Source organism: Cygnus atratus, chromosome Z (genome assembly GCF_013377495.2).
Source record: "Cygnus atratus isolate AKBS03 ecotype Queensland, Australia chromosome Z, CAtr_DNAZoo_HiC_assembly, whole genome shotgun sequence".
Lineage (NCBI taxonomy): Eukaryota > Metazoa > Chordata > Aves > Anseriformes > Anatidae > Cygnus > Cygnus atratus.
This window is the reverse complement of record NC_066396.1, coordinates 47,335,588-47,360,099: the sequence shown is the minus strand read 5'-3', so window position 1 is coordinate 47,360,099 and position 24,512 is coordinate 47,335,588. Positions and strand designations below refer to the sequence as shown.

The 24,512-nt window shown below is 38.6% G+C and overlaps 1 protein-coding gene across 6 annotated transcripts in view; it reads right to left on the bottom strand.

Annotated features, from left to right (window-relative positions):
- The window catches only part of SPIN1 (spindlin 1), a 57,979-nt gene that overhangs the window by 9,530 nt on the left and 23,937 nt on the right, over positions 1-24,512 (bottom strand). For 5 of the 6 annotated variants that reach the window (XM_035569221.2, XM_035569219.2, XM_035569220.2 and 2 more), the window contains exons 2-3: positions 16,118-16,339; positions 3,195-3,243 (exon numbers count right to left, since the gene is read on the bottom strand). In XM_035569221.2, the coding sequence (XP_035425114.1) occupies positions 3,195-3,243; positions 16,118-16,169 (101 nt within the window). In that variant the 5' untranslated portion in view covers positions 16,170-16,339. Of the gene's footprint in view, positions 1-3,194; positions 3,244-16,117; positions 16,340-20,319; positions 20,537-24,512 lie in introns of those variants that run through there. The other variant, XM_035569222.2, reaches the window with a different exon arrangement.

The window sequence follows — 24,512 nt, the reverse complement described above, 5'->3', positions numbered from 1 at the left end:
TAAATAATATGATATAAAAACGCTACAGAAGTGAGTTCAAGCTGGTAACTACCTTTTAAAATACATCAGAGAGCAAAAAGCATGATGAACACGATTGCTAGTCAAGCACCAGCCAGGTATACCTGCAGTTCAAGTTGTTTTTGAGCGCTGTCCTACTAACTGAACAGCCATTCTCCTTCATTTGCAGTGGTTTTTAGTCTAACAAATGAGATCTTTAAACCAGTAAATTGACAAGGAAAATCTACTTTTTCTTGCATCTAAACATGTGGTAAGAAAGAGAGTATAGCTTCCTAACTGACAGTAAGTAAAAGTTACCAATGTATTTTCATACAAGAAAACAGTAGTCAACCCAAAACTTCTCAAGAGTACACTGTCTTGTTGATACACCAAGTAATACAAATGTGCTTAACCTTCTGAAATGCTATACCTGGAAGACCCAAAATGTTTTACTTCAATTTTATTAGAATTATCTTTAAAAATTCCACAAAGATTTCCTCAAAGTTTGAGATAACAGTTTTCCTAGATATGTGAAACCAGAAAACAGCAAGTCCTGGAAATAGCTCTTGACACATCAAATATGTCCTCATCGTAAATGGCCCTTCAATCCCCAAGGGTTTCAGATCCTCTTCCTTATCTTGAAGGCATTATGATGGTAAACAAAACCTAGTTATGTGAAAAGGTTTCATTATCAAAACCAGATAGTTTATAAAGTTACTAGAGACTGACTACACAGGTAGAAAGAAACCTTCATAGCTTTTGAAGCTGTGTTTAGATGGTCCTTATACAAACTTATTTGGCAGCTGCCACCAAGAAACCAATGTAGTGCAGAATTACTTAGGACTGGTAGCAGAAAATTATTACTCCAGGGTTGTACTTAGAAGACAAATAGGCATTTACAAAGGCAGCATGGCAATTCCCACTAATCTGAAGTTGTCCATTTAGGTATTTTATTTATTTATTTTTGTTGATGTTCATCTCAGAGAAACACCACAGGGTAGAACTAAGGAAAAAAACAGCAAAGGATGAAAGAAAGCCATAACTCAGAGTTTGCAAAAAAGGCACAACTGAAAAAAAAACTGGGAAGAAAACGCTAAAATAGTGTTGGAACAGCACAATAACAACAGTCAGCAAAATTTAAGTCTTTCATGGTGTAAAGTAGAAAAGCTATTAAAAATAGGACACAGACTTATTACAATTGTGACCTTACTACAGACTACCACCAAAAGCAGAATGGCAAGAACCGTTATTATTTACTTCTCACAATATTCAGACTATGAGGCACATAACTGAGGCAGAAGCCTTAAAGTATTTTCCACACTCCTTCAAAAGCCATAATTCAGTTGCAAAATTCATCTTCTGATGCTGCGGGAGCCATGACTGCAAGTTAAAGTGGGCTCAGAAATTCAAAAGGCTAGGTTCATCGCTAATTAAACAGTAGGTACAACCTGTGCATCGAGGTCCTTGAATTGTCAACTACAAGAAATCTGGGCAGCATACGAATAAAGGATTGTTTTTATATGTACTCTGGTACTCTTTCCTTACACAACAAAGGTGGAAAGATAAGATCTGAGAGACTACTGACTGATCTGACACCAATGAGGTCAGCTTCGCATTCAGAGATCATCACTACTCACTGACAGAACATTTGGAAGAACTGTCCTTTTGTAACTGACCTATAGCCATGGGAACCCTTTCCAGAAGGCTCAACAGTTAACTACCACTTAAGAGTTTGGAAGACTAACCTGTGCTGCTCATTTTATCACTTCCTTGATTACAGAATCATGCCCTCTTCCGTGCTCTCGGCTCCTCCCTCTGCCACAAACCTTCAGAAGCCTGTTAAAATCCGCCCCCCCCAAGGCCTTCAAGTGCCAGTAGGCTTGCTCCTCTTATTCTTTAAGTGAGGAATGTGAAAGTCACCTTAACTAAATCAACAACAAAGCATGCATTACTAACTCATGGTCTGCTCTAACAGCTCAGAGTAGTATCAACATACATTTTTACAGTCTTTTGTATCCCACTAGCTTAAGGTAAACTACACATACAAACAATTCTCTACTTGTCTCTCATTCTCGGAGGAATCAGTGAGCAGCACGTATCTCGGTTTGTTACACAAAACCTTTACTAAATGATCCACAAACAATAGAACTAGGCTAAATTAACAAAGCTAAACTGGATGGTTAAGTTAAATGCCTCAAGATCATGTCATATAGCCTTCACGCTAAGAAATATATAGCCTATTTAGGTATTTAAATAAGTGTATATCAACACAACAGTAAAGACAAATCTAGCCACCCTCAAGTACAAAAGGCAACCCACCTCTGATAGTCTTCCCATCATACACTCCTTTCTCTGAGCGGTTGAAAAAGAACAAGAGAAATTAAGTTTTAACCAACTCTACCTGCCTCTAGACAAATAAATGTTTCTGTTTGCCTTCTATGAAGATAGACAAGAATGGATAATGATGAGTTGGTGGAAGGGATTAGAGTAGTATTACATCAGGTGTTGTCTCTGGGAAACAATTAACAATCAATTAAGTTAATCATAGAAAATGCACCTGCCAGGCAAATCGATTTGGATTGATGCATGTTCTATACCATCATTATAAGACTTTACACTTCAAATGTAACCAGTAACATTTTAATAAAGTTTTTAATAAGTTTTACGCTTAACCAGCCCAGATTTCTCCCACCAGAGATGCAGCCAGATACACCTCACTGTTAAACACTAAGATCAGTCATGTCTAGAGTACTACCTCTGTTTTCTCACAGCTACACACCAACATTCAGCTGCTGCTGCTATTTAAAAATGTTGTACAGGAAAGAATGCATGCCGTGAACGTATAGTATAAGCAGGTATCCTTCACACACAAATAGCAGCCTTCTCACAGAATTACTTCAGTATGTTCTTTATTTTATAAAAGTGAAAAATGCCCAGTTTCTGGTTTGCAACTGCTTCTGATTTCCAAAGTAATTGTAAAATTCTATTCAAAAGACAATTTCAGAGTAACATTGAAAATGTTGTTTAGAGCTCCATTAGTGGATTATTCTTTCCTATGGCCCTAAACACACATACAGGCTGAATACTATTCCATAAGATCTTCAGGAAAAAAGTGGCTAGAACAATAGAGATACATTTCTAGAACAGACCTTCAAGTTACTGACAGCTATACTTTTGTAAAAATAATAACAACTTACTTGTGGGAAGTTCTTTTCTTCATCATGCTGGCAGAGACTCCTGCATGACCTACAACATAAATGATAATGAAATTATTGAAAAATAAAGCGTGTATACAATGTCAAAGAAAGTGAGCTTACATAAGAGCTTTCCTTTTAAGTGCCAGAATGTAAACTATCCAAACACTTCACGTTGTGATCGATCAATCAACTCCCACAATGGGAGAAAACTCTGCAGAAGCAGACAAGAACTACAAGCTCATTAAGTCTGGGGAAGGAGCTGACCACAACAGCTAGAAAGAAAGCTGAATTTAATACAACAGGGACCTGAATTGTGTTTGTTCCAGAAGAAAGGCCACAACAGTTGAGATCACCTCCCTACAACAGTTAAGAGAATCAATTGGCTGTGTAACTATTTGTCTTTGTGTTAATGCAAATGAATGTCTTTCTGAGTTAGCCAGACCAGCACGAGGAAAGTATACGTGTGGTTCAGCCTACAGAACATATAAAACAGCAATGAATGAAACATTATTAACAATTAAAAAGCCTTTCATACTAACTAAAACAGCAAAGATTCTGTTTGCGATTTTAGGCTGTTATGAGACTGAGTAATTAGAACGGCAATTAAAGTATGTTTATAAGAACTATTAATAAGAATTTTTAAAAAAGTAACAAAAGTTTGATTAGAAACTCAAGAGTAATTGAGACTTGACTACAACTAAACAAACTTTTTGACCATATCATTAGCTACCTCTTCTGTGTATGAGATGGATGTGAATGATTTATACTTAATATAACAAAACTTTTTATTAAAAATAAGGGGGTGTTTTATTAAAAACATAATTATTAAAAAATAAATCCGTTCTCACAATGGAGCTTCATCATCAGAACATGAATACACATTCATGTAGTACATTATCATAGAATCATACAATGTTTTGGGTTGAAAGGGACCTTAAAGACCATCCAGTTCCACCCCACCTGACATGGGCAAGAACACCTACCACTAGACCATGTTGCTGCTCAAAGGCCTATCCAACCTGGCCTGGAACACTTCCAGGGATGGGGCATCCACTACTCCGCAGTACTCCAGGTAGGGTCTCACAAGAGCAGAGCACAGGGGGAGAATCACCTCCCTCACCCTGCTGGCCACGCTGCTTTTGATGCAGACAGGATACAGGTGGCTTTCTGGGCTGTAAGTGCACATTCCTGGCTCATGTTGAGCATTTCAACAGCCAGCATCCCTGGGCCGTTCTCCTTAGGTCTGCTCCCAATCCATTTTCCACCCAGACTGTGTTTGCACTTGGGATTGCCCTGGCCCACATGCAGGACCTTGCACTTGGCCTTGTTGAACTTCAAGAGGTTTGCACATGCCAACTTCTTGATCCTGTCCAGGTCCCTCTGGATAGCATCCCTTCCCTCCAATATGTTGGCTGCACCACTCAGCATAGTGTTGCCTGCAAACTTTCTGAGGGCGCACTCAATCCCACTGTCCATGTTACTGACAAAGATGTTACATAAAACCATTCCTGATGCAGACCCCCAGGGGACACCACTCATCACTGGTCTCCACCTGGATACGGTGCTATCGACTGCAACTTTTTGGGTGCAGCAATCCAGACAATTTCTTATCCACAGAGTGGTCCAACCATCAAATTCATGTCTCTCCATCATTTCAAAAAAAAGGACACTGTGTGGGACAATATGAAATGCTTTGCACAAGTCCAGGTAGATGACATCAGTTGCCCTTCCCTTATCCAAGGTCATAACCACATTGTAGAAGGTCACCAAATTTGTCAGGCATGATTTGTCCTTAGAGAAGCCATGCTGGCTCTCACCAGTCACCTCTCTGTTCTCCATGTGCATTAGCATTGTTTCCAGGAGGATATGCTTCATAATCCTGTGGGTCACAGAGGTGAGACTGGCTGGCCTGTAGTTCCCCAGGTCTTCTTTTTTTTTCCCTTTTTAACAGTTTACATTTCCCTTTTTCCAGCCACTGGGAACTTCTCCGGGCTGCCATGACTACTCAAATATGATGGACAGTGACTTAGCAACTTTATCTGTCAGTTCCCTCACATGCCTCTCACTGGGATCGGGTCCAATGGACTTCTACACATTCAGGTTCTCTAGATGGCCTCAAACCTCATCTTCTATAGTGGGTGGGACTTTATTCCCCCAGTCCCTGCCTTTAGATTTTGGGACCAGGGAGGTATGGTAAGAGCACTTGCCAGTGAAGACTGAGGCAAAAAAAGTTGAGTGCCTCAGCCTTCTCCACATCAATTGTAGCCAGGTCTCCTGTTTTACTTTTCAGTGGGGTAGTTTCTTTTGTCTTCCTTTGTTATACTATGTTCTTGAAGAAACTCTTATTTTTCACTTGTCTAGCCAAATTCAGTGCCAACTATGCCTTGGCTTCCTGCACTCCCAAGCCATATATATGCCTATAATCTTCCCAGGATATCAACCCTATAATATTCCCAGGATATCTCTGCCTCCATTGCCAATGCATTTTCCTTTTGTGTTTCAGTTTGGCTAAGATGTCTTGACTTAGCCAAGCTGGTCTCCTGCCTTTCCTGCCCAACCTCCTGTATGTTAGAATTGACAGCTCTTGCGCCCTCCAAAAAATGTCTTTTTTAATTTCTTTATACACACAGCAGATGTCAAGGTGGTTGAACCTCATAGGACCAGGGCCTGCGAGTGTGTTGCTTCCTGTAGTTGAAAAAAGAACTCAACATCAACATCCTGCCCTTGATCAGGTGTCCTGTAGCAGACACTAACCACAAAGTTTCCATTGTTGACTTGTTCTGATTTTCACCCATAAGCTCTTGACCTGTGCATACACGTTCTTCAATGACAGTTCTTTGCCTGCTCAATCAATCCATTTTTTTTTTCATGGAGGGAAACTCCCCAGTCTTTCCTTCCTTGTCTGTCCCCTCTGAACAGTTTGTAGCCATTGACTGCAGCATACCAGTCATGTGATTCATCCCACCAGGTGTCCCTGATAGCAATCAAATCAATTTTCCAGCTGGACAGCAGCTACCAACCTCCTCCTCATGTTTGTTACTCATGCTGCATGCATTTCACAGAATCATAAAAAAATATCCCAAGTTGGAAGGGACCCACAGGGATCATTGAGTCCAACTCCTGGATCCCTAAAGGACCACCCAAAATCAGACCACATGTCTGAAAGCATTGTCCAATCACTTCCTGAACTCTGTCAGGCTTGGTGCCATGACCCTGGGGACCTGTGCCAGTGCCCAACCACCCTCTTGATGAAGAACCTTTACCTGATATCCAGCCTGCCCCTCCCCTGTTCGGGTCCTGTCGCAGTCCCCAGAAAGCAGAGCTCAGCGCCTGCCCCTCCGCTCCCCTCGTGAGGGAGCTGCAGGCCGCCATGAGGCCTCCCCTCAGCTTTGGGCTGAACAAACCAAGGGACCTCAACCGCTCCTCATACGTCTTGCCCTCTAGACCCTTCACCATCTTTGCAGACCTCCTTTAGAGGCTCTCTAATAGTTTTATGGCCTTCTTATACTGTGGCACCCCAAACCTCACTTGAGGTAAGGCCACAACGGCACAGAGCAGACTGGGACAATCCACTCCCTTGAGCAGCTAGCGACACCATGCTTGATGAACCCCATCATATGGTTGGCCCTTTTAGCTGCCAGGGCACACTGTCAACCCACGACCAACTTGCTGTCAACTAGAACTCCCCCAGATCCCTTTCTTCAGGGCTGGTCTCCAGACTCTCATCCCTCAACCTGTACGTATAGCCACGGTTGCCCTGTTCCAAGTGCAGAATCTGGCACTTCCTCCTGTTGAGCTTCACGCAGCTGGTGATTGTCCAGCACTCTAATTTGTCAAGATCTCTCTGCAAGGCATCTCCACCCTCAACGGTGTCAACATCTCCTCCTAATTTATTATAAAAACATTAAAGGTGACTGTCCCTATACCTGAGCTCTGGGGAATCCCACCAGTGACTGGACACCAGTGTGATTTAACCTTATTAACCCCTTTAAGTCCAACCCATCAGTCACAAAATACAATGCGTGAACAGGTATTTGTCTAGCTCTACGCTGAACATTTCGTCCAAAACGATACTGTGAGTTATCCTGCGTTGGGATTGAGTGTCATTCCTCAGTACTCTAGTAGGTGCACTCTTTGACCCCGTTACCTGCAAGTACCAAGTGTCATGGTTTAGGGGAGCACCTCCCAAGTTCGTTATCTTTTCATTAGTTATTCTGCAGAAAACTTGCTTTCTGCCCTCAGCTCAAGGACTCTTGAGAACCTATGCATTAGAAGGGAGGTCCAAAGCACTTCCCAAAGTGAAGAAAAAGAAATTTAGAGGTATACAAAAGTAAGACTTGTAACAGAAGCTGCAAGAACCTCAAGGGAGAAGGTATACAGACCACTGGGAACAAGCCTTTGCCATGCTCAGTAACTTCTTACATCGTGAACTTATTTTTGATATGATACATGCTCTACAGACAGATTTCTTCTCTCTTGATTTTGCTTCGGTCAAAATTTTTTTGACTATGCATACACAATCCCCATAAGTGAAAAGTATCAAACCAAAACGTATTTACAATAAAAGTCTACTGAAGTTTGAGAGGTGACTTTTACTGTTTTTGCTGTCAGGTGAAGACAAAAGCTTGACAGGTGCTGAAGGAACTTGTTTTTTCATGCAGTAAAAGCTCTAAACCAAAGCTAACTGACTGACCATTGCTCACGTCAGTACTTTGAGATAGCCCTCTTAAGATAAATATACAAATTACAACATTTATATGTAACAAACTTAGAAGAACGTAAGATGACACTTATTTGAAAATCCTAGAACAAACCCACGATGGTATTGATTACAAGCCTGTTGGCAATAAATCACCTTCGGATTTTGTGTTGGCTGAACTGATGTCTCAAAAAGACACAAGTTTATTTTAAGACCTCTCAAATTAAACTAGTGAATTGTGTAGCACTTCACTCAGGTGAATCCCAAATTGTAGCAAGAGTTCACTGAATCGTGAACATTTATCTCACCTACAGGACCTCTAGACAGGAGGATTGAACACCACAAAATCCTTACATTTAGCATATTCTAGCCAAAGGCAGAATTATCTGAGAAATCATTCTGCCCAAACCTTTCTTTGTTCAGGCAAATAGTTCAGCAATAGTTTTTGCATTGTGGCTAGAAAGTTCAACAGGTTCCACAGACAATCTGGAGTTGTAGCTAGACTTCAAGGTGAATGGAAAGGAAGTGCTCAAGATGTAAATAGTGCCACTTTATTATTTATCACTCTGGATAGCATCCGGGTTACTGCTAACAAGATATACTGAAGCAGTACATCGATAATTCGTGTAATTTTAGTGAGGATTCTGAAAGACAATGGGGAAAAACCTGCACAGTTCATGTAACAGAACAAAAACTCCATTTAACAACTGCACCATAAAGCACCTATATTGTCATCTGTTCCATAATGAATACTACCTGACCCATGTCAAGATTAAATATATATATAGTAAATATATATATATATATATATATATATATAATATATATACACACACGTTTTAAGCAGCTAAAACACAAGTCTTTGAATGGCCTTCAAATAGATGCAAACAACATTTCCCTTAAGTGGTAAAATCCATCAGGGCACATTTCCAGAAGAAATATTTAGAAATGTTGTTCCATTTTTCTTCTATTTACAGGAGTTTAAAAAAATGGAAGTAGTAAGATATCCTAAAATAATTGAAAGAATTTTAAGTCCTATGTATTTAATTTTTTTCCCCCAAGGTTAAAGGGAGAAATAAAACTTTCACCAAAAAAGACGCGCAAGAAACTTATTTTCCTGTGACAAGCGAGGCAAGGGATTCTTCTTTCCCAATTTAGAATTACAAAGGGCTTGTAGAGTCTCTCTACAGAGCTATTCACTTGTAAATGCATGTCATTTTAATGAATTACACCTATGAGATGTTCCATTGATATGTCTTTGATATAAAACATTTTGGAGAGCAAATTTAAAAAAGATTATCTTTTAACATATGCATATATTGCTGATTTTCTTCTTCACCTAATGATTGTGGAACATAAAGCAGTAACCCAACTTACGTAAGTTCTCCCCAGATATGTGGTATTATCACAACCACTTGATTAATCTAATTATGCTTCTATCACGTTCTCTGTCAAGTGCTCAATTCACAGCAGAAAGGTTTTTTTTTTTTTAATCCTTATTTAAAGGGCAATATCTTGACAAAAATCTTTCCAGAGTAAAAAAAAAGTCTGTGTACTAAGCATTTTAGGGTCAAGCAGTTTGGTCACAAGCAGTAATGTGACTTCAGAGATGTTTCCTTCTGTGATTCTTTCTGTGTTTCTTTCTGTGATTTCTGTGATGTTAACTATAACTAGAGGATATTAATTAACATGCTAACTAGAGGACATTCTATATACCACAAATGCCATTGACTGAATGGGTTTAAGCTTACATTCTTTATCTCGTCTGTACATGAATGACAGGTTCTAACTACAACACTCCATGATATACGCTATATTTTAGGTAATGTTGAAAATGTTCTGTACAACTAAATCGGCATGAACGTAAAAATAAAAGAATAAGTTAACACTTAAAAAAATTAAAAGTAAATGGATTAGTTTTATGCTTCTTCATAACAAGCAGCAAAGACTCAAACTGGTGGATCTGAGGAAGGGGAAAATACTTATGACTCAAGCTCTTACAAGCTTAGTAATATGTATTTTTCCTAACAGAAAATAACTACAACTTCAACTTCTAGTCAAGAGCAACAGAATTAAGCATTTAATTGTCACATGGTGTTGCATTAAAGGATACTTTGATCAGAGTCAAACATTTGCCTGTTTCAAAGCCCTGCCAAGGACTTTCATTGAGAAAGTTTTGCAAAGTTTAAAGCATTGAATAAGCTGACAGATAAAACAGGTTCAGAATTGCTGTTCATAAATACATTTACTGCACTAGCGCTAATATACGATGACAGTGCTAGCAAAATGCTATCCCAGCTATTCCCCATCCAATAGTGAAGGCACAAAGCTTACCAAGCAAGCATCCCTGCCTTGTTGGAAGAGAAGGAGCACAGATCGACTGCCTCTTCTAAGTCTCTTATCTCCCTCAATTCTTCTCCAGCTTTCTTCTCACTTTATCTAACAAATGCTAGCACTAACTCTTCTTCCCAATGCTAACACTTTTTCCACACTGTCCTGTTCTACTTCACATCCTAACCTTATCCATTCCTCCCAGCCAGAGTGACATTTAGCATGATTTACAGAATCAAAGAATCACAGAACCATCTAGGTTGGAAGAGACCTCCAAGATCACCTAGTACAACCTCTGCCCTAACACTAACAAGTCCTCCACTAAACCGTATCACTAAGCTCTACATCTAAACATCTCTTAAAGACCTCCAGGGATGGTGACTCCACCACTTCCCTGGGCAGCCCATTCCAATGCCTAACAACCCTTTCGGTAAAGAAGTTCTTCCTAATATCCAACCTAAACCTCCCCTGGTGCAACTTTAGCCCATTCCCCCTCGTCCTGTCACCAGGCACGTGGGAGAATAGACCAACCCCCACCTTGCCACAGCCTCCTTTAAGGTACCTATAGAGTACGCTAAGGTCACCACTGAATTTAGATGGAGATTTGAGTACTGTAGTCAAATATGTTTAGCATGTACTTCATTAAGTTAATTATCGCATTCAGGGGTGTTAACTTGAATATTCATTTTACAAATAATCAAGCAAAAAGTTTCACTTTGGGCACTATGGCCTTCAAGGTTCTGTTCTGAAGACGTTTATATGCCACAACAGGACAGTCCTGTTAGCACAAGACACCCTCCTTTGCCAGCTTCTTATACCAGGATTGCAAACATCCATCCACAAAGTTTGTACGTGAGATAAGTGGAAGCAAGCTTAATTCCCCCTTGCCCAAGGACAGCACTTATCAGTGACACTAGCAAGTCTGACTATTCTCCATACATTATCTGTGTGATTTTTTTTTGAGGTCAGGTTAATTTTGCTCAAAACAGGTTTTTAAAATACGTCTTTAAAAATTCAACAGCAGCACTAGAAACTGAGTACTTCTGCCTTACCGTAGGCAGACAGATAAAAACCAGCAAGATAAGACACACTAAACCATTCTTTCATGATGCTAACTCCAAGAGATGTATACACAGTATTTCAGCTGGGGAGTGTAGAAACGGAGACTAGGGAGAAGGATGGAAGAAGAAAGTTATTGGCAATATTTTTTACCATCATGACATCGATGATACTATCCATCCAAACCACCAAAACCAAATATGCTCTTTAAAGCACACCACAGCATCTTACTTGTCTCAATATCCCCTGTATTTACATTAAAGAGCAAAAGCTGGACTTTTTAAAGTCGTATTTCAGAATTTGCTGTGGGAACAGCAGTACTCCCAAGGGAACTATTCTTGATATGGTTGCTATTTTTGAATTACTTTCAGGGACCTAAGGGCACACTTATGCACACCTAGTACTGCCCAACCTCAACTTAAAAGGACTGGGGAAGGAAACGGGTTATTTTAATCAAAGCAGACCAAGGATACAGAGATAAAATAAATTCCTGACTCTGTTTAAGTATTTCACTGAAGTCCTAACCAAGTCACATCTTGGACTGATATCTCTTAGTTACTGCCCCTGTGAACTAAGGAAACAGTTGTTTTTAAGAAGGGAAAAATACATAAGCATGTGTGTCACTAAATGTGTCTTAGCTCTTTTCCTTACTAAAATAATCTACTTTGTTTTCCAACCATTCAGTAAAGACATTATGATTGTTCCTGACCATCACAGTTTGGTGGGATTCTGGGCCTCTAGGGGATATCTGACAAGAAAGACTGTAGAAGACCATACTTTATACTTCTACGGAATTAACAGGTGATCACAAAACTAAAGAAGTCCAAACATAACTGTAAACACAACAACAGTAATTTTCATTTTATTTTTTCTTACAATTGATTATATTAAATATTGTTAATAAAAAATCATCTATATTCCTCTATATTGGGGACAGCCATACACAGACACAAGCACACTGCCTAGCACAGAGCAGCTGGATGATCTACTGAAACTTCTTCCAGGAAAGCTAATCTGTATTTCTGAGAAAATCACAGATACAGTAGTCATGGCCTCTACTGTTGTGAAAAAAATAAAAAAACACGTCTAGCATTTTTTCTCTCCATCCTCAATCCTAACCATCATTTCTCAAGACAAAACTATGAAGTGTGCTCTTCAGTAGAGTTCAGATTTCAGAAGCCTAAGCATCAATCAAATGTATCTTTTACACCTATGATTTTAAAAAAGCCATTTTTTTCCCCAAAGATGCCACGACACCTGCAATGCCACTGATTGATAAGTTTCTACAACTGCATGAAATCAAAATCAATTGCAAAAAACATTGGTAATGTGTTCAAGTTTTTAAAAACGATAATCCTAATCACCCATATGAATAACCTGAGACATCCACTAGATTACCGATATCCTTAGATAGTCTTTTGCAGCTTGTACTTGATCCCAATGTCTCCTGGAATCCCATGATTATTTCACATGATTTAAAAATGAAATGAAGTTTAAGCAATTTACATAATTTCACTATTTGTCTTAATTAGGGAGAAAAATCAATAAATAGAATATTTAATTCGAACTTTATATTACCTACTCCCAGATTATGGCATTTTTTTAAGTAAGACTTCAATAACTTATTTTCCACTGGAAGTATCTAGTTGGAAAAGAGTTATTTGTTCATGTTTCTTGGAAGTAGCAACTGTCTTTAAAAAAGGAAGGCAATGAACGTCAAAATGGCAAAGATACTTCCACAAATACTGTAAAAACACAGCAAGTGCAGTTTAAAAGTTACTTGTTAATGTACAAGATTCTCTTTCATGGTTGTCCTAACAATATTAAGTATGTAGCAAATATCGTATTTCCCCCTACATTGTTAATGTCATTACCCTTTACTTTAAACAAATTAATTGTCAAGTCTAGTAATCAACTAAGCATTCTCTTTCTTCTGAAAAGCTCTAATAAAATAAATCCTAGTAGGATTAGCAGGATCACTACTATCACTAATAGGATAAATCCTTAACACTTCCAAATGAGAAAAAAATACATGACCACTTTAAAAGTGTATAAAAGGTCATAAGGATCAACGTAGCTAATCCTAACACATAGAACAGGTGTGATTTTGTGACAACTACAGGGCTAAGTCATTCTTCCCTGGCAAATAAAGCTTCTTAATATACAACTGAGGATGAACCTCTCTTAACCTATTTGCAGCCTAAAATCTCCTCCTTAAAAAGGAGAGGCAGTCGTAATTTAGCAACTGTCACTTGACCTGTACTTGACAGCTTTCTTTGCCAGAGACACTTAAAAAAAGAAACAAAAAAATACACAAAAAAACAATAAAAACAACTATCCTACTACAATCTTAATGTATATCACTTCCTGCCTTCAAAATCATTTTATAAATTCTGACAAACTCAATTTTTGCTATTTTTTTCCCAAAGGAAAATTTAATCAGTCTCAGTAAAATTTCTGCTGTAATAAACCAGTGTTCTCTCTCCTGCCTTTAAAATAAACTATCTGCCTTTACATTAAAATCTCATGCCTGATCGTTGTTGTAGAGTGGGCTATGCAGTCCTTCTAATGACAGCTGCCTGCTGTCCTACCTATCCATAATCAAGTAATAAACAACAAATAATTCCATCCCCGCATTTTTATTTCCCCAAAAGAAACACAGTCCACCAAATATCGTAAAAACCAAAAGCAACAACATGAAAAAGGTCAGCAGCTGTCTAACTCAAGAAAACAAAAGCCAGAGGCAATACCCAAGCCTAGGTAGCAACTACGCTAAGAGTTGAGGCTGACCAAATGTGTATGACTTACGGGTTATATTTAAATGACAGTTCATCAAGTTAATATAAATTTAAGGACTTCTCAGTTAAGATTAGAAAATTTGATAATGAAAAAGATTTAAATAGTAAGCGTTGTATGGGGATATTATAAAGCAAAAGGAGCATCTAAAGAAACAAGTGTAAATTTATTGATGGTTTTGCATAAGGTAAACCACCATGAAATAATAATGGAAAGTGCAACCCTTCAAAAAAAGTTGAAAAATAAAAAAGAATTCATGAACAGTTGAAAGGATAAGAAGGAAGCAATGTTTTCTACAATATATTTAAATAAAATTTCCTATTTTTTAAATAGATACCATCTAGCCATGCAATCATCCTCTAAATAAGTTTTATGACATTTCAAATCTGTACTGTAGTTTCACTGATAATTGTATATCGCAATTAAGTTATAGATAAAAATTCTAACATTTCCCTTAAAAACTTTGTGTCTGAATTTTCTGAACTTGGATGCATTGATTCGCTAATACTTACAAAGTCATCAGTACTGAAGTCAACCTTCAGTACAGAGATTTTCCTTTTTTTTTCCTCCCACAAATACAATTCTCCTCTCACTGGTATTCTGCTAATGTCAAGAAGAAGGATGACTTATCAGCTGGCTGGATGAAAACTCACTGAAACAAGTGACTATGACTCTGCAATGGATCATTCCTTTGAAACTATTCATTAAAAAATATTTTCATTTGAAACATTAATGGAAGCTAATCACATGTAAAAACAGTAAGTTACCAAAACATTTCAGAGAAATTTTCCATCATCAGTTGCTTCAGCTCCAAATGAATTGGGAAAGTATCTGACACCACCATAATGGGCTACTGCTTGTGTATTTTAAAAAGTTAACTGACCTTTCCCAGTTTGAAATGATATTCATTTGGTTTATTGAGATTTTTAGAAAAGCACCGATTCACAATGGTTAGTGTTAGATAATGTGCTGCACCATGCATCTACAGTTCTTCCCTGTGTAGGTCATTAGTGAGTTTCATTTCAGTATAAAATACGGAGATATTTTTCAGCATGAAATAAAAACTATTAAGTCACTTCATAGCAGAAAACTGACTATATATACAAAACAATTTACATTACTTAAATAAGTACTAATAAAAAGCAGGTAATTGAACAGAAGAATGAACGACATTCGTCTATAACATTTTCATCCTCAAATGCTGGTCTGTAGAATTCCTAACTTGCAAATGGTAACTTCTAGGCCCTGTCCTGCACACTAGTCCAGACAGAATGCACTGCTGAAGTAGATAAGAGACTAGCTTAGTTTCTACAGGACAAAGTAGAAAAATCTTGAACAATTCTTGTTTACTCACTTGATGCTTTTGTTGCATCATTGCTGATAATCCTTACTTACCATCACTGGTAATCCTGATAATCCTGTACAGAACCCAAGACTGACTGAGATTTGTCAAGCTGCAAAACTTTAAATAAGCCCAACTGGTCATACGAGTCTGACTGCTTGCTTGTATTTTGCATTCCTCTGAATTTCTTTTAAATACTTCTGACTTATCTTCAATTTAGATAACACACATCCTAGCAATAGTCTGTACATCTAGACAAACCTTTTAGTAGTGTTTAAGACATGTTCTTCTACAATTACTAGATGAAGTTTTACAGCAAGTTGCAAGTATACGATGAATACACTTCTGTTTTTTCCAGCATTTTTGAGATAAGCAAGAGAGGAATTTGCCCCTTAAAATGTCAATGTAATCCTATAAAAAGCTCATTTTGCTCCACTTCAGAATTTTATTTAACATACAGTTCTACTAAGACTTTGATATTATGAACTACTAAACACTTTTTATATGTTGGTCTGTAATGCTTACATTTAATTATGTCTTTTTAATTTAGCAGCTTCTGTAACAAGAGCTCTTTTAAGATGGTAATAACAACACCTTTATAAAGTCAATAATACATTAAAAAAATCTACAAAGTAAGAACAATTTTACCTCCTGAAAGCAAACAAACCAAAAAAGCAAACCAAAAAACAAGCTTACCTGCATCAGCTCTGGACCGTTGACCTGGTGATTTTCCAAATGGGGTCTTCATTCATCTGTGTTTAAGTGAGCAGCAAAGCTGCTGGACTAGGGTGAAAATCCAGTTCTTCCCAGATCCCAGGGTATCTTCTTTTTATGAAATAAAACAGCTACTTATTAATCCACTATTCAATCACAAATTTGTTCTTCAAAAGTAGAAGACGCACTTTCAGTTATATCACTCTGAAAAACAAAACAGGTGAAATATAAATAGTTTGATTTGAAGCTTAGTTAAAATAAGCATTAAAATAAAACAGTATTTTTTGCTTTCATACTCAATTGGAATTTCCTTCATATTCTGTTATTCTGAACACACTGAGCAAACAGGGGGCATATAGGCCAGTAGACAGCAAAACAAACAGTAAGGATGCTGCTTTTCCATCATATTCACAGTCAAGTTCCATGTCAGATCAACGTCAGCTACACACACCTGTACATAGGAAAGCTTCTTTAAAACCACTTAGCTTAGCACAGGGAAGAACGTCTACTAACTTAGTGCAAGTTCTTGTTTCAGGGTTTCTACCTTCAGCAAGAGGTAAAGCACAAACCTACTATTTCCATTTATTATAAATAAAACACTTCACACCCACATAGGAAAGTAACCTTTCCACATAAAGTTTAAAAAAAAGTCTGTAGAAAAAAACTCTTTAAAGGTATCAAAACCAGACTCCACTGCTACAACTACTCAAGATCAACTAGCTGAAGAAGTCGTTGGTTCACAGAAGACCTACAGAATTCTTGGTGATTCTCCACTTCTAAAGTCACCTGATTCCTAGAATATTTAGTCATTACTTTCCTCTAGATGAAGGAGATAATTGAGGACAACTTTTTAAAGTCCTACTGAAGATTTAAATTACAACAACTAGTAAACTCAAGTCACTTGAAGTGACATGTGATAACACAATCATTAGGCATAGACAACATGGATTCACAAAAGGAAAGGCTTTTCTCACTAATTTGATAACCTATGATAAGATCATCTGTTTAGCAGATGAAGCAAAGATGGTAGATGTAGTTTTTCCTGGATTTTACCAAGGCATCTGATACTGTCCATCATGGAATTCTTCTGGACAAACTGTCCAACTGAAATGGGACAGGTACACGCTACACTTGGTGATGAACTGGCTTGACAGCAGAGCTCAAAGGCTTGTAAGTGAATGGGGCTACATCCTGCTGGTGGCCAGTCACTAACAGCGTCCCCGAGGGCTCTGTTTTGGGGCCAGTCCTGTTCAGCATTTCTGCTGGTGATCTGGATGGAGGAGTGGAATGCATCCTCAGTAAATTTGCTGATGATATGAAACTGGGAGGTGCTGTTGACTCCTGGGAGGGATGAGATGCCTTGCAGAGGGATCTAGATTGCTCTGGGATCTAGAACACTGGCATGAAGTTCTACAGGTACCTTAAAGGAGGCTGTAGCGAGGTGGGGGTTGGTCTATTCTCCCACGTGCCTGGTGACAGGACAAGGGGGAATGGGCTAAAGTTGCACCAGGGGAGGTTTAGGTTGGATATTAGGAGGAACTTCTTTACCGAAAGGGTTGTTAGGCATTGGAATGGGCTGCCCAGGGAAGGGAAGTGGTTGAGTCACCATCCCTGGAGGTCTTTAAGAGACGTTTAGATGTAGAGCTTAGTGATACGGTTTAGTGGAGGACTTGTTAGTGTTAGGTCAGAGGTTGTACTAGGTGATCTTGGAGGTCTCTTCCAACCTAGATGATTCTGTGATTCAACAAATGTCAGGAAAACACTGGGTGCTGCACCTGGGATGGAGTGATGCCAGACACAGGCACAAACTGGGAGGCGAGTGGCTGCAGCAGCTTAGCAGAAAAGGACCTGGGAGTGCTGGTGACAGCAGGCTCAGCAGGAGCCACATGCCCTGCCAGCCAAGCAGGGAAACCACATTCTGGGGTGCATTAAATGCAGCAGAGTCAGCTGGTGAAAAGGGGTGATTTTCCTGCTACATTTAGCATTGATACAGCCTCATGTTGAACGCTGCATGCGGTTCTAGGCTCCACAACATAAAAGCATGTTAAGGTACATGAAAGATCTCAGAGGAGGCAACAAAGCTGGTAAAAGGGATGGAAGGCATACCCTGTAAAGGGAGGCTGAGGACACTGGTTATCTGGTCTCAAGAAGGACGCCAAGAAGCAACCTCCTGGCTCTCTGCAACTCCCTTAGGAGGGGAAGGGCAGAGGGAGGTGCTGGCCTCTGCTCCCTGGGAGCCCATGGCCGGATGCACAGGAATGGCACAAAGCTGTGCCAGGGGAGGTTCAGACTGGACAGCAGGAAAAAATTCTGTACCGTAAGGGTGGTCAAACACTGGAACAGGCTTCCTAGGGAGATGGCTGATTCCTCAAGCCTGTCAGTGTTCAAGAGGCATCTAGATATACAGCAGATACATAACATATATATGCCCCATGCCTGTCCACATTTAAGAGGCACTTAGATAATACTCTCAATGATGTGTTTTAATTTTGGGTTGTACACAGTTAAGACAGCAGGTTAGGTCAGACCATCCTTTTTAGCCCCTTTTCCTGAAGAAATGTCATTGCTGTAATCATGTTTGCTGTCATCCGTTAAATGGAAGATGACTTTCTCTCTTTTATTTCAGTTTTGCAACCAGCTGTCAGTTTTGATACACAGGTTAAAAACAAAAGAATGCCCCTAACCAGTGACCAAGCTGAGAGAAAAGGTGTATCTTATGCTTGTGCCTTACTGAATAAGGGAATAGACAAGGACATGCCTTGAGGTATGGTGCAAGCGTTACACAGAATAAGCAAATTTACATCTAGCAGCATTTGCCAGTTCTTCCATGAATAATATTCATTAACTTCTAGGCACATGAGAGTACTACAGCAGAATACTCCTAGGAGGAAAGAGCAATAGGGAGACAAAACTACTTACTAATTTCTCATTTTTCTATTTTAAGCAAGCATTTGGTAACTTGTAGTTTTTGGAAAGATCAGTGTTTAGAAGAATTAACTTAAACATTCAGTCAGGAACTTGTACAAATTTGTGAAATGGAAGTTTTCAACATTCTGTTAAAGGAGCATATTATTTTTTCCACATTTCACCTCCTCTCGAAATCTACCACTGTATAAACAACAATGCTGAAGGATACCCAGGCAACAACACTGGAAGTTTAAACAGCACTTGAAGACGCAAGAGGATGCAATTGATTTAACCACTTTACTAGAACACAGCATGAGGATAATTTTTCCTTACCAAACTCAAAAATACTTTATTCTAGATCAAACTACTTTAATACAGAAATATTCCTGATTATGAAAACAAACGAATTCACAGCAGTGCTCTCATATACTGCCATACTGAGTCTCACAGGCTCTGTGTACCCATATAAGAGAAATCCATTCTTCCTACAGTCCAGAGAGAAGAACTGTAATCTAGTATACTTCTCTATTTTTAATAAAAATGAAATAAAACATGCTTTTCTAAAGCTTGCGTTATGAATTCAATTTCTGTCTTAGTTTCACTCGGACAGTTGTGAAGACCAACTAAGAATAAGAAGGCTATTCAAAATAAGGAGTGCTAAGACCAGGTTAGAATAGTACAATCATACTAACAGAATAGGGAGGAAGTGGAGGAAGTTGCATTAAGACTGAAGAAATAGAGCTACATAAAGCTGTATTTTTTCCACCATAAAGGTAAAAAGAGAGAAAGAACAGCATGCATACAGACTACACAGCTTTTCCTGTAAGGCAGTTTAACCACCCTCTATAACCTCTCCATTATTTCGAAAAATTAAAATATATATATGAGCTTTTAACTCTCCAGAATAAATATAAACACTTAAAATAATACTCTACCTTAACTTAAATTACATGCATTTCACTGCAACACATAGCAAAAAAGATGTTTGCTGCACTCTAGTGAAAGCTTCAGGACCCTACTATTGCCGTGCAAGAGGAATGTTAGGTAGCACAACAACATAGCTGTGATAATTAATGCTAATGGCACTGAAAACACAGCCTTAAATGCTTCTAACCTTTAACCACCATGAACACGGACAGAAACTTTGTGTTCAAGTATTGGCAGACTTGCTGAGGCACTGCTTCAGTCAAGAAGAAAGTGTTTGGAAGGAGGAAGAGGGTAGTAGCACATGTTGCTAGTATAACTTAGATACACAACTGTAAATTCAAAATACACACCTCTGATATTAACTACAGGCTTCTGCCTTCTAAGGTCTGTTCCAGCTTCGAGAGCTACCAGTGAGCAGGCCTTCTGGCACCACCTAGCGGGCTCTTAGCATTTCCAGTTTGGTATTCATTTCTGTTGCTCGCAGCTCCCTGTAAACCTGCACTGACAGTCTGTTCAGCGCAGGATCAGCCCAGCATGTCCCAAGACCACTTCGTGAAAAGAGACGTTCTGAAATGAAGTGTGTCAGCTGAAGAGATGTCTTGCTAAGTAACATTTTGATCTGTGCAACTCGGCTCAGAACTGCTGGTATACATTTTAGCTGGAGTAGAACCATGGTTTCAGCACAAGCTACTGGGATAAGGCAGGCATCTTAACACAGACTCCTTACATTTTACCATAGGAATAGAAAGGATGATTGCATTCAAGCCTTCTGCACACACACCCTCCCCTAAGAAGGACCTTAACATTAGAATATCTCCTAAATAACTGTGAGGATAAAAATACGTGACTACTTTCAGTTAGTGTTACTTAAAAACAAACAGAAAACAGAAAAACAAAAACTTTTCTGTGCTGTGAGAATTCAACCATTCAAATTCCAAGTCTGCTTTGAAGTAGAAGTACCCTACAGACTCATCAGCAAATTAGTTATTAAAAACTTTACTCCCTATCACTAAGGCTTCATAAAAGTATTAGCATCTGAGAAGAAAGATAACAGTATATAAACCCATGAACACAAAGGTGATTTACAACTGACAACGATGAAGAGCAATACATTTCAACTCTGGACAGACTCCAAATCAAGGACTTTCCCTTCCCTCAATATCCTCTACAGTTTTTCTTCTACCCATAGGTGTGTTATTTGTCTAGAATTGTACACAAACAAGTAGCACTGGCATGCGGCTCTGTGTGTACATATACAAACAAAAATAAACACATACTTAAGAAATAAAATTATTTTCTATCTACAATGCTATATTGATGCAACTGCAGATTATTCAACAGAAGACCGACAACCCGAAACTTGTGCAAATTACTTCTTGTTGATAGCGTGCCTCTGCATGTGACTTCTAGTGAGAACGGGACTGTAAACAATATAACCTTTCTGCTAAAGCGGAAAGAAACACTACCTTTTTTGTTTGTTTTCTTAAGTACCTTCACATTCATAAAGCAAAGAAAAAAGGTACTGTGATGATTTTTTATAGGCTGGCATAATAAAATATTACACTAACACCTCAGATAAAAAAATATACAATTATTTTGGACTTGAAAAAAGTGTTTTAACCTTTCAGCAAACTCCTGTACTTTGTGTCCACAATTCTATGTCCACTGCAAGAGACAGCACACTGCAGTTTTTGTTTATATTTTTTTTAGCATAAACAAATGGACAGATTAGATAAAGATTTTAACATAACGAAGAAAAAGGGGTCTGCTTGTAAATTCTGGAGACAAAAACTTCCCATTATATCACAGAACCAGAGAAATTGAGATCATTTAGGAATTGTAGACAAACAAATGAACAAAAAAAAAGTAGAAAAACTATAAGCAGTATATTAATTTGACAATTATCCCAATACTTCCCCCATAGGTATTACTGACAACTCCAAATGATTCAAAACTACACAGGTAGACTTCTAAGATTAGTATGCTTTGTAAAGCTATTTCAGGCAACTATTTGAACAAGTTTTGTCTAAGCCAGCTTTCAAGCAAGCACAGGTCTTTACTGTAACTTTACTGAAGTTAGAAACAATATTTCGAGTGAAACCTGGACTTATTTGTTTTGAAGTACAGCAGGGAACTTAAGTATTAGTATAGTTTTGCAACAACACATACAAATGGTAGCTCTCAAAGACTGCATTTAAAGGTCTTACACAAAAAATAAAAAAGCACAGCCAGAGGAAAATCCTCCAAGTACCATTTCCAATGTTTCCTGTCTGTCTACCTGTTTTTTCTCCTTGAATTACCAAGATATAGCTGTTACTGCAGTAACAGTATAATTTTTTCTCCATTTCCACTCAATTTTCATCATAACGTATACTATTAAAGCACTTGGTCTCCCTTACTTCATCCAACTTAGCATTTAAGAGCTCTTGTTTTTGCAACAGATTTAGTTTAAAACAAACTCTGATGGGATATGTAATTCAGCCACTCTGTGGCTGAATTTCATTAGATCCAGTACTACAAACTGGTATTTTAAATAAATTTGATTGGTATTTTTAATTTGAGGGGCTCAGTGACCACCCTTCTAACATCAAAATATCATCTCACAAGACTAACTTTAAGAACTTTCATACTACAGGTCAAAACTGTAATAAATGCATTGGTAGAGAAAGCATGAGAGCATAGGATTCTTATCCTGCGTCATACAGTGCACCTATTTCTGACTTTAAAGGATTGTTACAGGTTAAATGCTAAAAATATGTTATTTCCTCTGAAACCTTATAGAATAATTTTTAGCCTAGTTCGCATTACCCTTACGCTTACAGAAATAGCTGCTGCAGGAGATGAAAGGTACAGAATTTGTTAAGTGTGTTCCTGTCCGCATTACAGCACTCATCTCTTAATACTCTGCAACACAAGAAAACAAGTAGGATTTTTCAGTTTCTATGGAAAAACACCAAACAAACCAACAAACCAGCCAATCCAGGGTGATCGTATCCAACACTTCCATCCTGGACAACTGCTGTAAATTACAGGAAGAATATACTATATGCAATTCAAGGACCAAGACTTTGGCTGTATCTTGCTGGCATCTGCCCCTTGAAAAGCTGTGTGTTACTTGGAGAGAGAATGGTTCAGGAAGTTACTTCTAAGCACCCTACAAGAAAGGGCAGGGTATTTAAGACATTCACAGGAGTATACATCACAGTTGTAAAATAAAACATCCGTATATGAAAAGCAAATATAAAATGCAAGACCTTCAAATGTTTTCCCAAGAACACAGGGGATGAATCTGACTAGTGCCACACCAGTGAAATTGCTTCATTCAGTGCTGTTTCCAGAAAGCTATAACAGTTCTATAACAGTTAAAGTCTCTCCAGATACTAAAAACTACTGTTTTGAAAGCTTAGGTATCTGGAACTGAACTCTTGCTTTTTAGGAGTTCAAGTTCAGGAGTTCAAACATAGCAAGGTGGCAATTTTTAGAGCTTATCTAAATCCTACCACAATCAGGAGTATTTCAGACTTTCCTGTCATTTACAAATTACAGCAATATCATCTCATCCTCATGTGACTGGCTTGATATGGTATGTTAACCTTAATAAAAAAATCTACATCCAACAAGAATGTAGGATTCTGGCTTAAAAATGAAAGAGCCTCTAGAAGTGACATACAATTGTTGTAGTTCCACAGGGTTTGCATGAAATGCACTGCATTTATATGTATCAAAGATTTCACTGAGTGGGTCACAAGCAAAACCACTGAATATTAAACCTGTCAAACAATTTGTCCTGAGATGACTCAAATAGCAGGTGAGCTGTCTGTCACAGCCTTATAGCTACATGCAAATCTGTCCAGTGAAAGCACACAGGTACCTCAGATACATTTCAATTTAGCTTTTCTTTTTTTAACCCCAGTCCAGATAGCTAGTTAAAATTAGTCAACAATTAGGCACGCGCACCCAGCATGCACTGTAGTACTGCACGTGAACTTCACGTTATTTCTTTCCCTTTTTCTCTCTGCTCTGGAGGAGGGTAACAAAGTTGGTAAAAGGGATGGAAGGCATGTCCCGTGAGGAGAGGCTGAGGATACTCAGGATGTCCAGTCTGGAAAAGAAGAGGCCAAGAAGTGACCTCATGGCTTTCTGCAACTCCCTGGGGAGGGAAAGGGCAGAGGGAGGTGCTGGCCTCTGCTCCCTGGGAGCCCATGGCCGGATGCACAGGAATGGCACAAAGCTGTGCCAGGAGAGGTTCAGACTGGACGGCAGGAAAAAATTCTGTACCGTAAGGGTGGTCAACCACTGGAACAGGCTTCCTAGGGAGGTGGTTGATTCCTCAAGCCTCTCAGTGTTCAAGAAGCATTTGGATACTATAACAGGTATGAGTAACATGCTTTAACTTCTGGTTAGCTCTGAAGAGGTCAGACTGTTGGACTACACGGTCTTCAAAGGTCCCTTCCAAATGAAGGATTTTATTCCTTTGCACACACTTTCATGTGGATGACTGAATATTTTAAGCCTACTCAAACACATGACTGAATGTTTTATG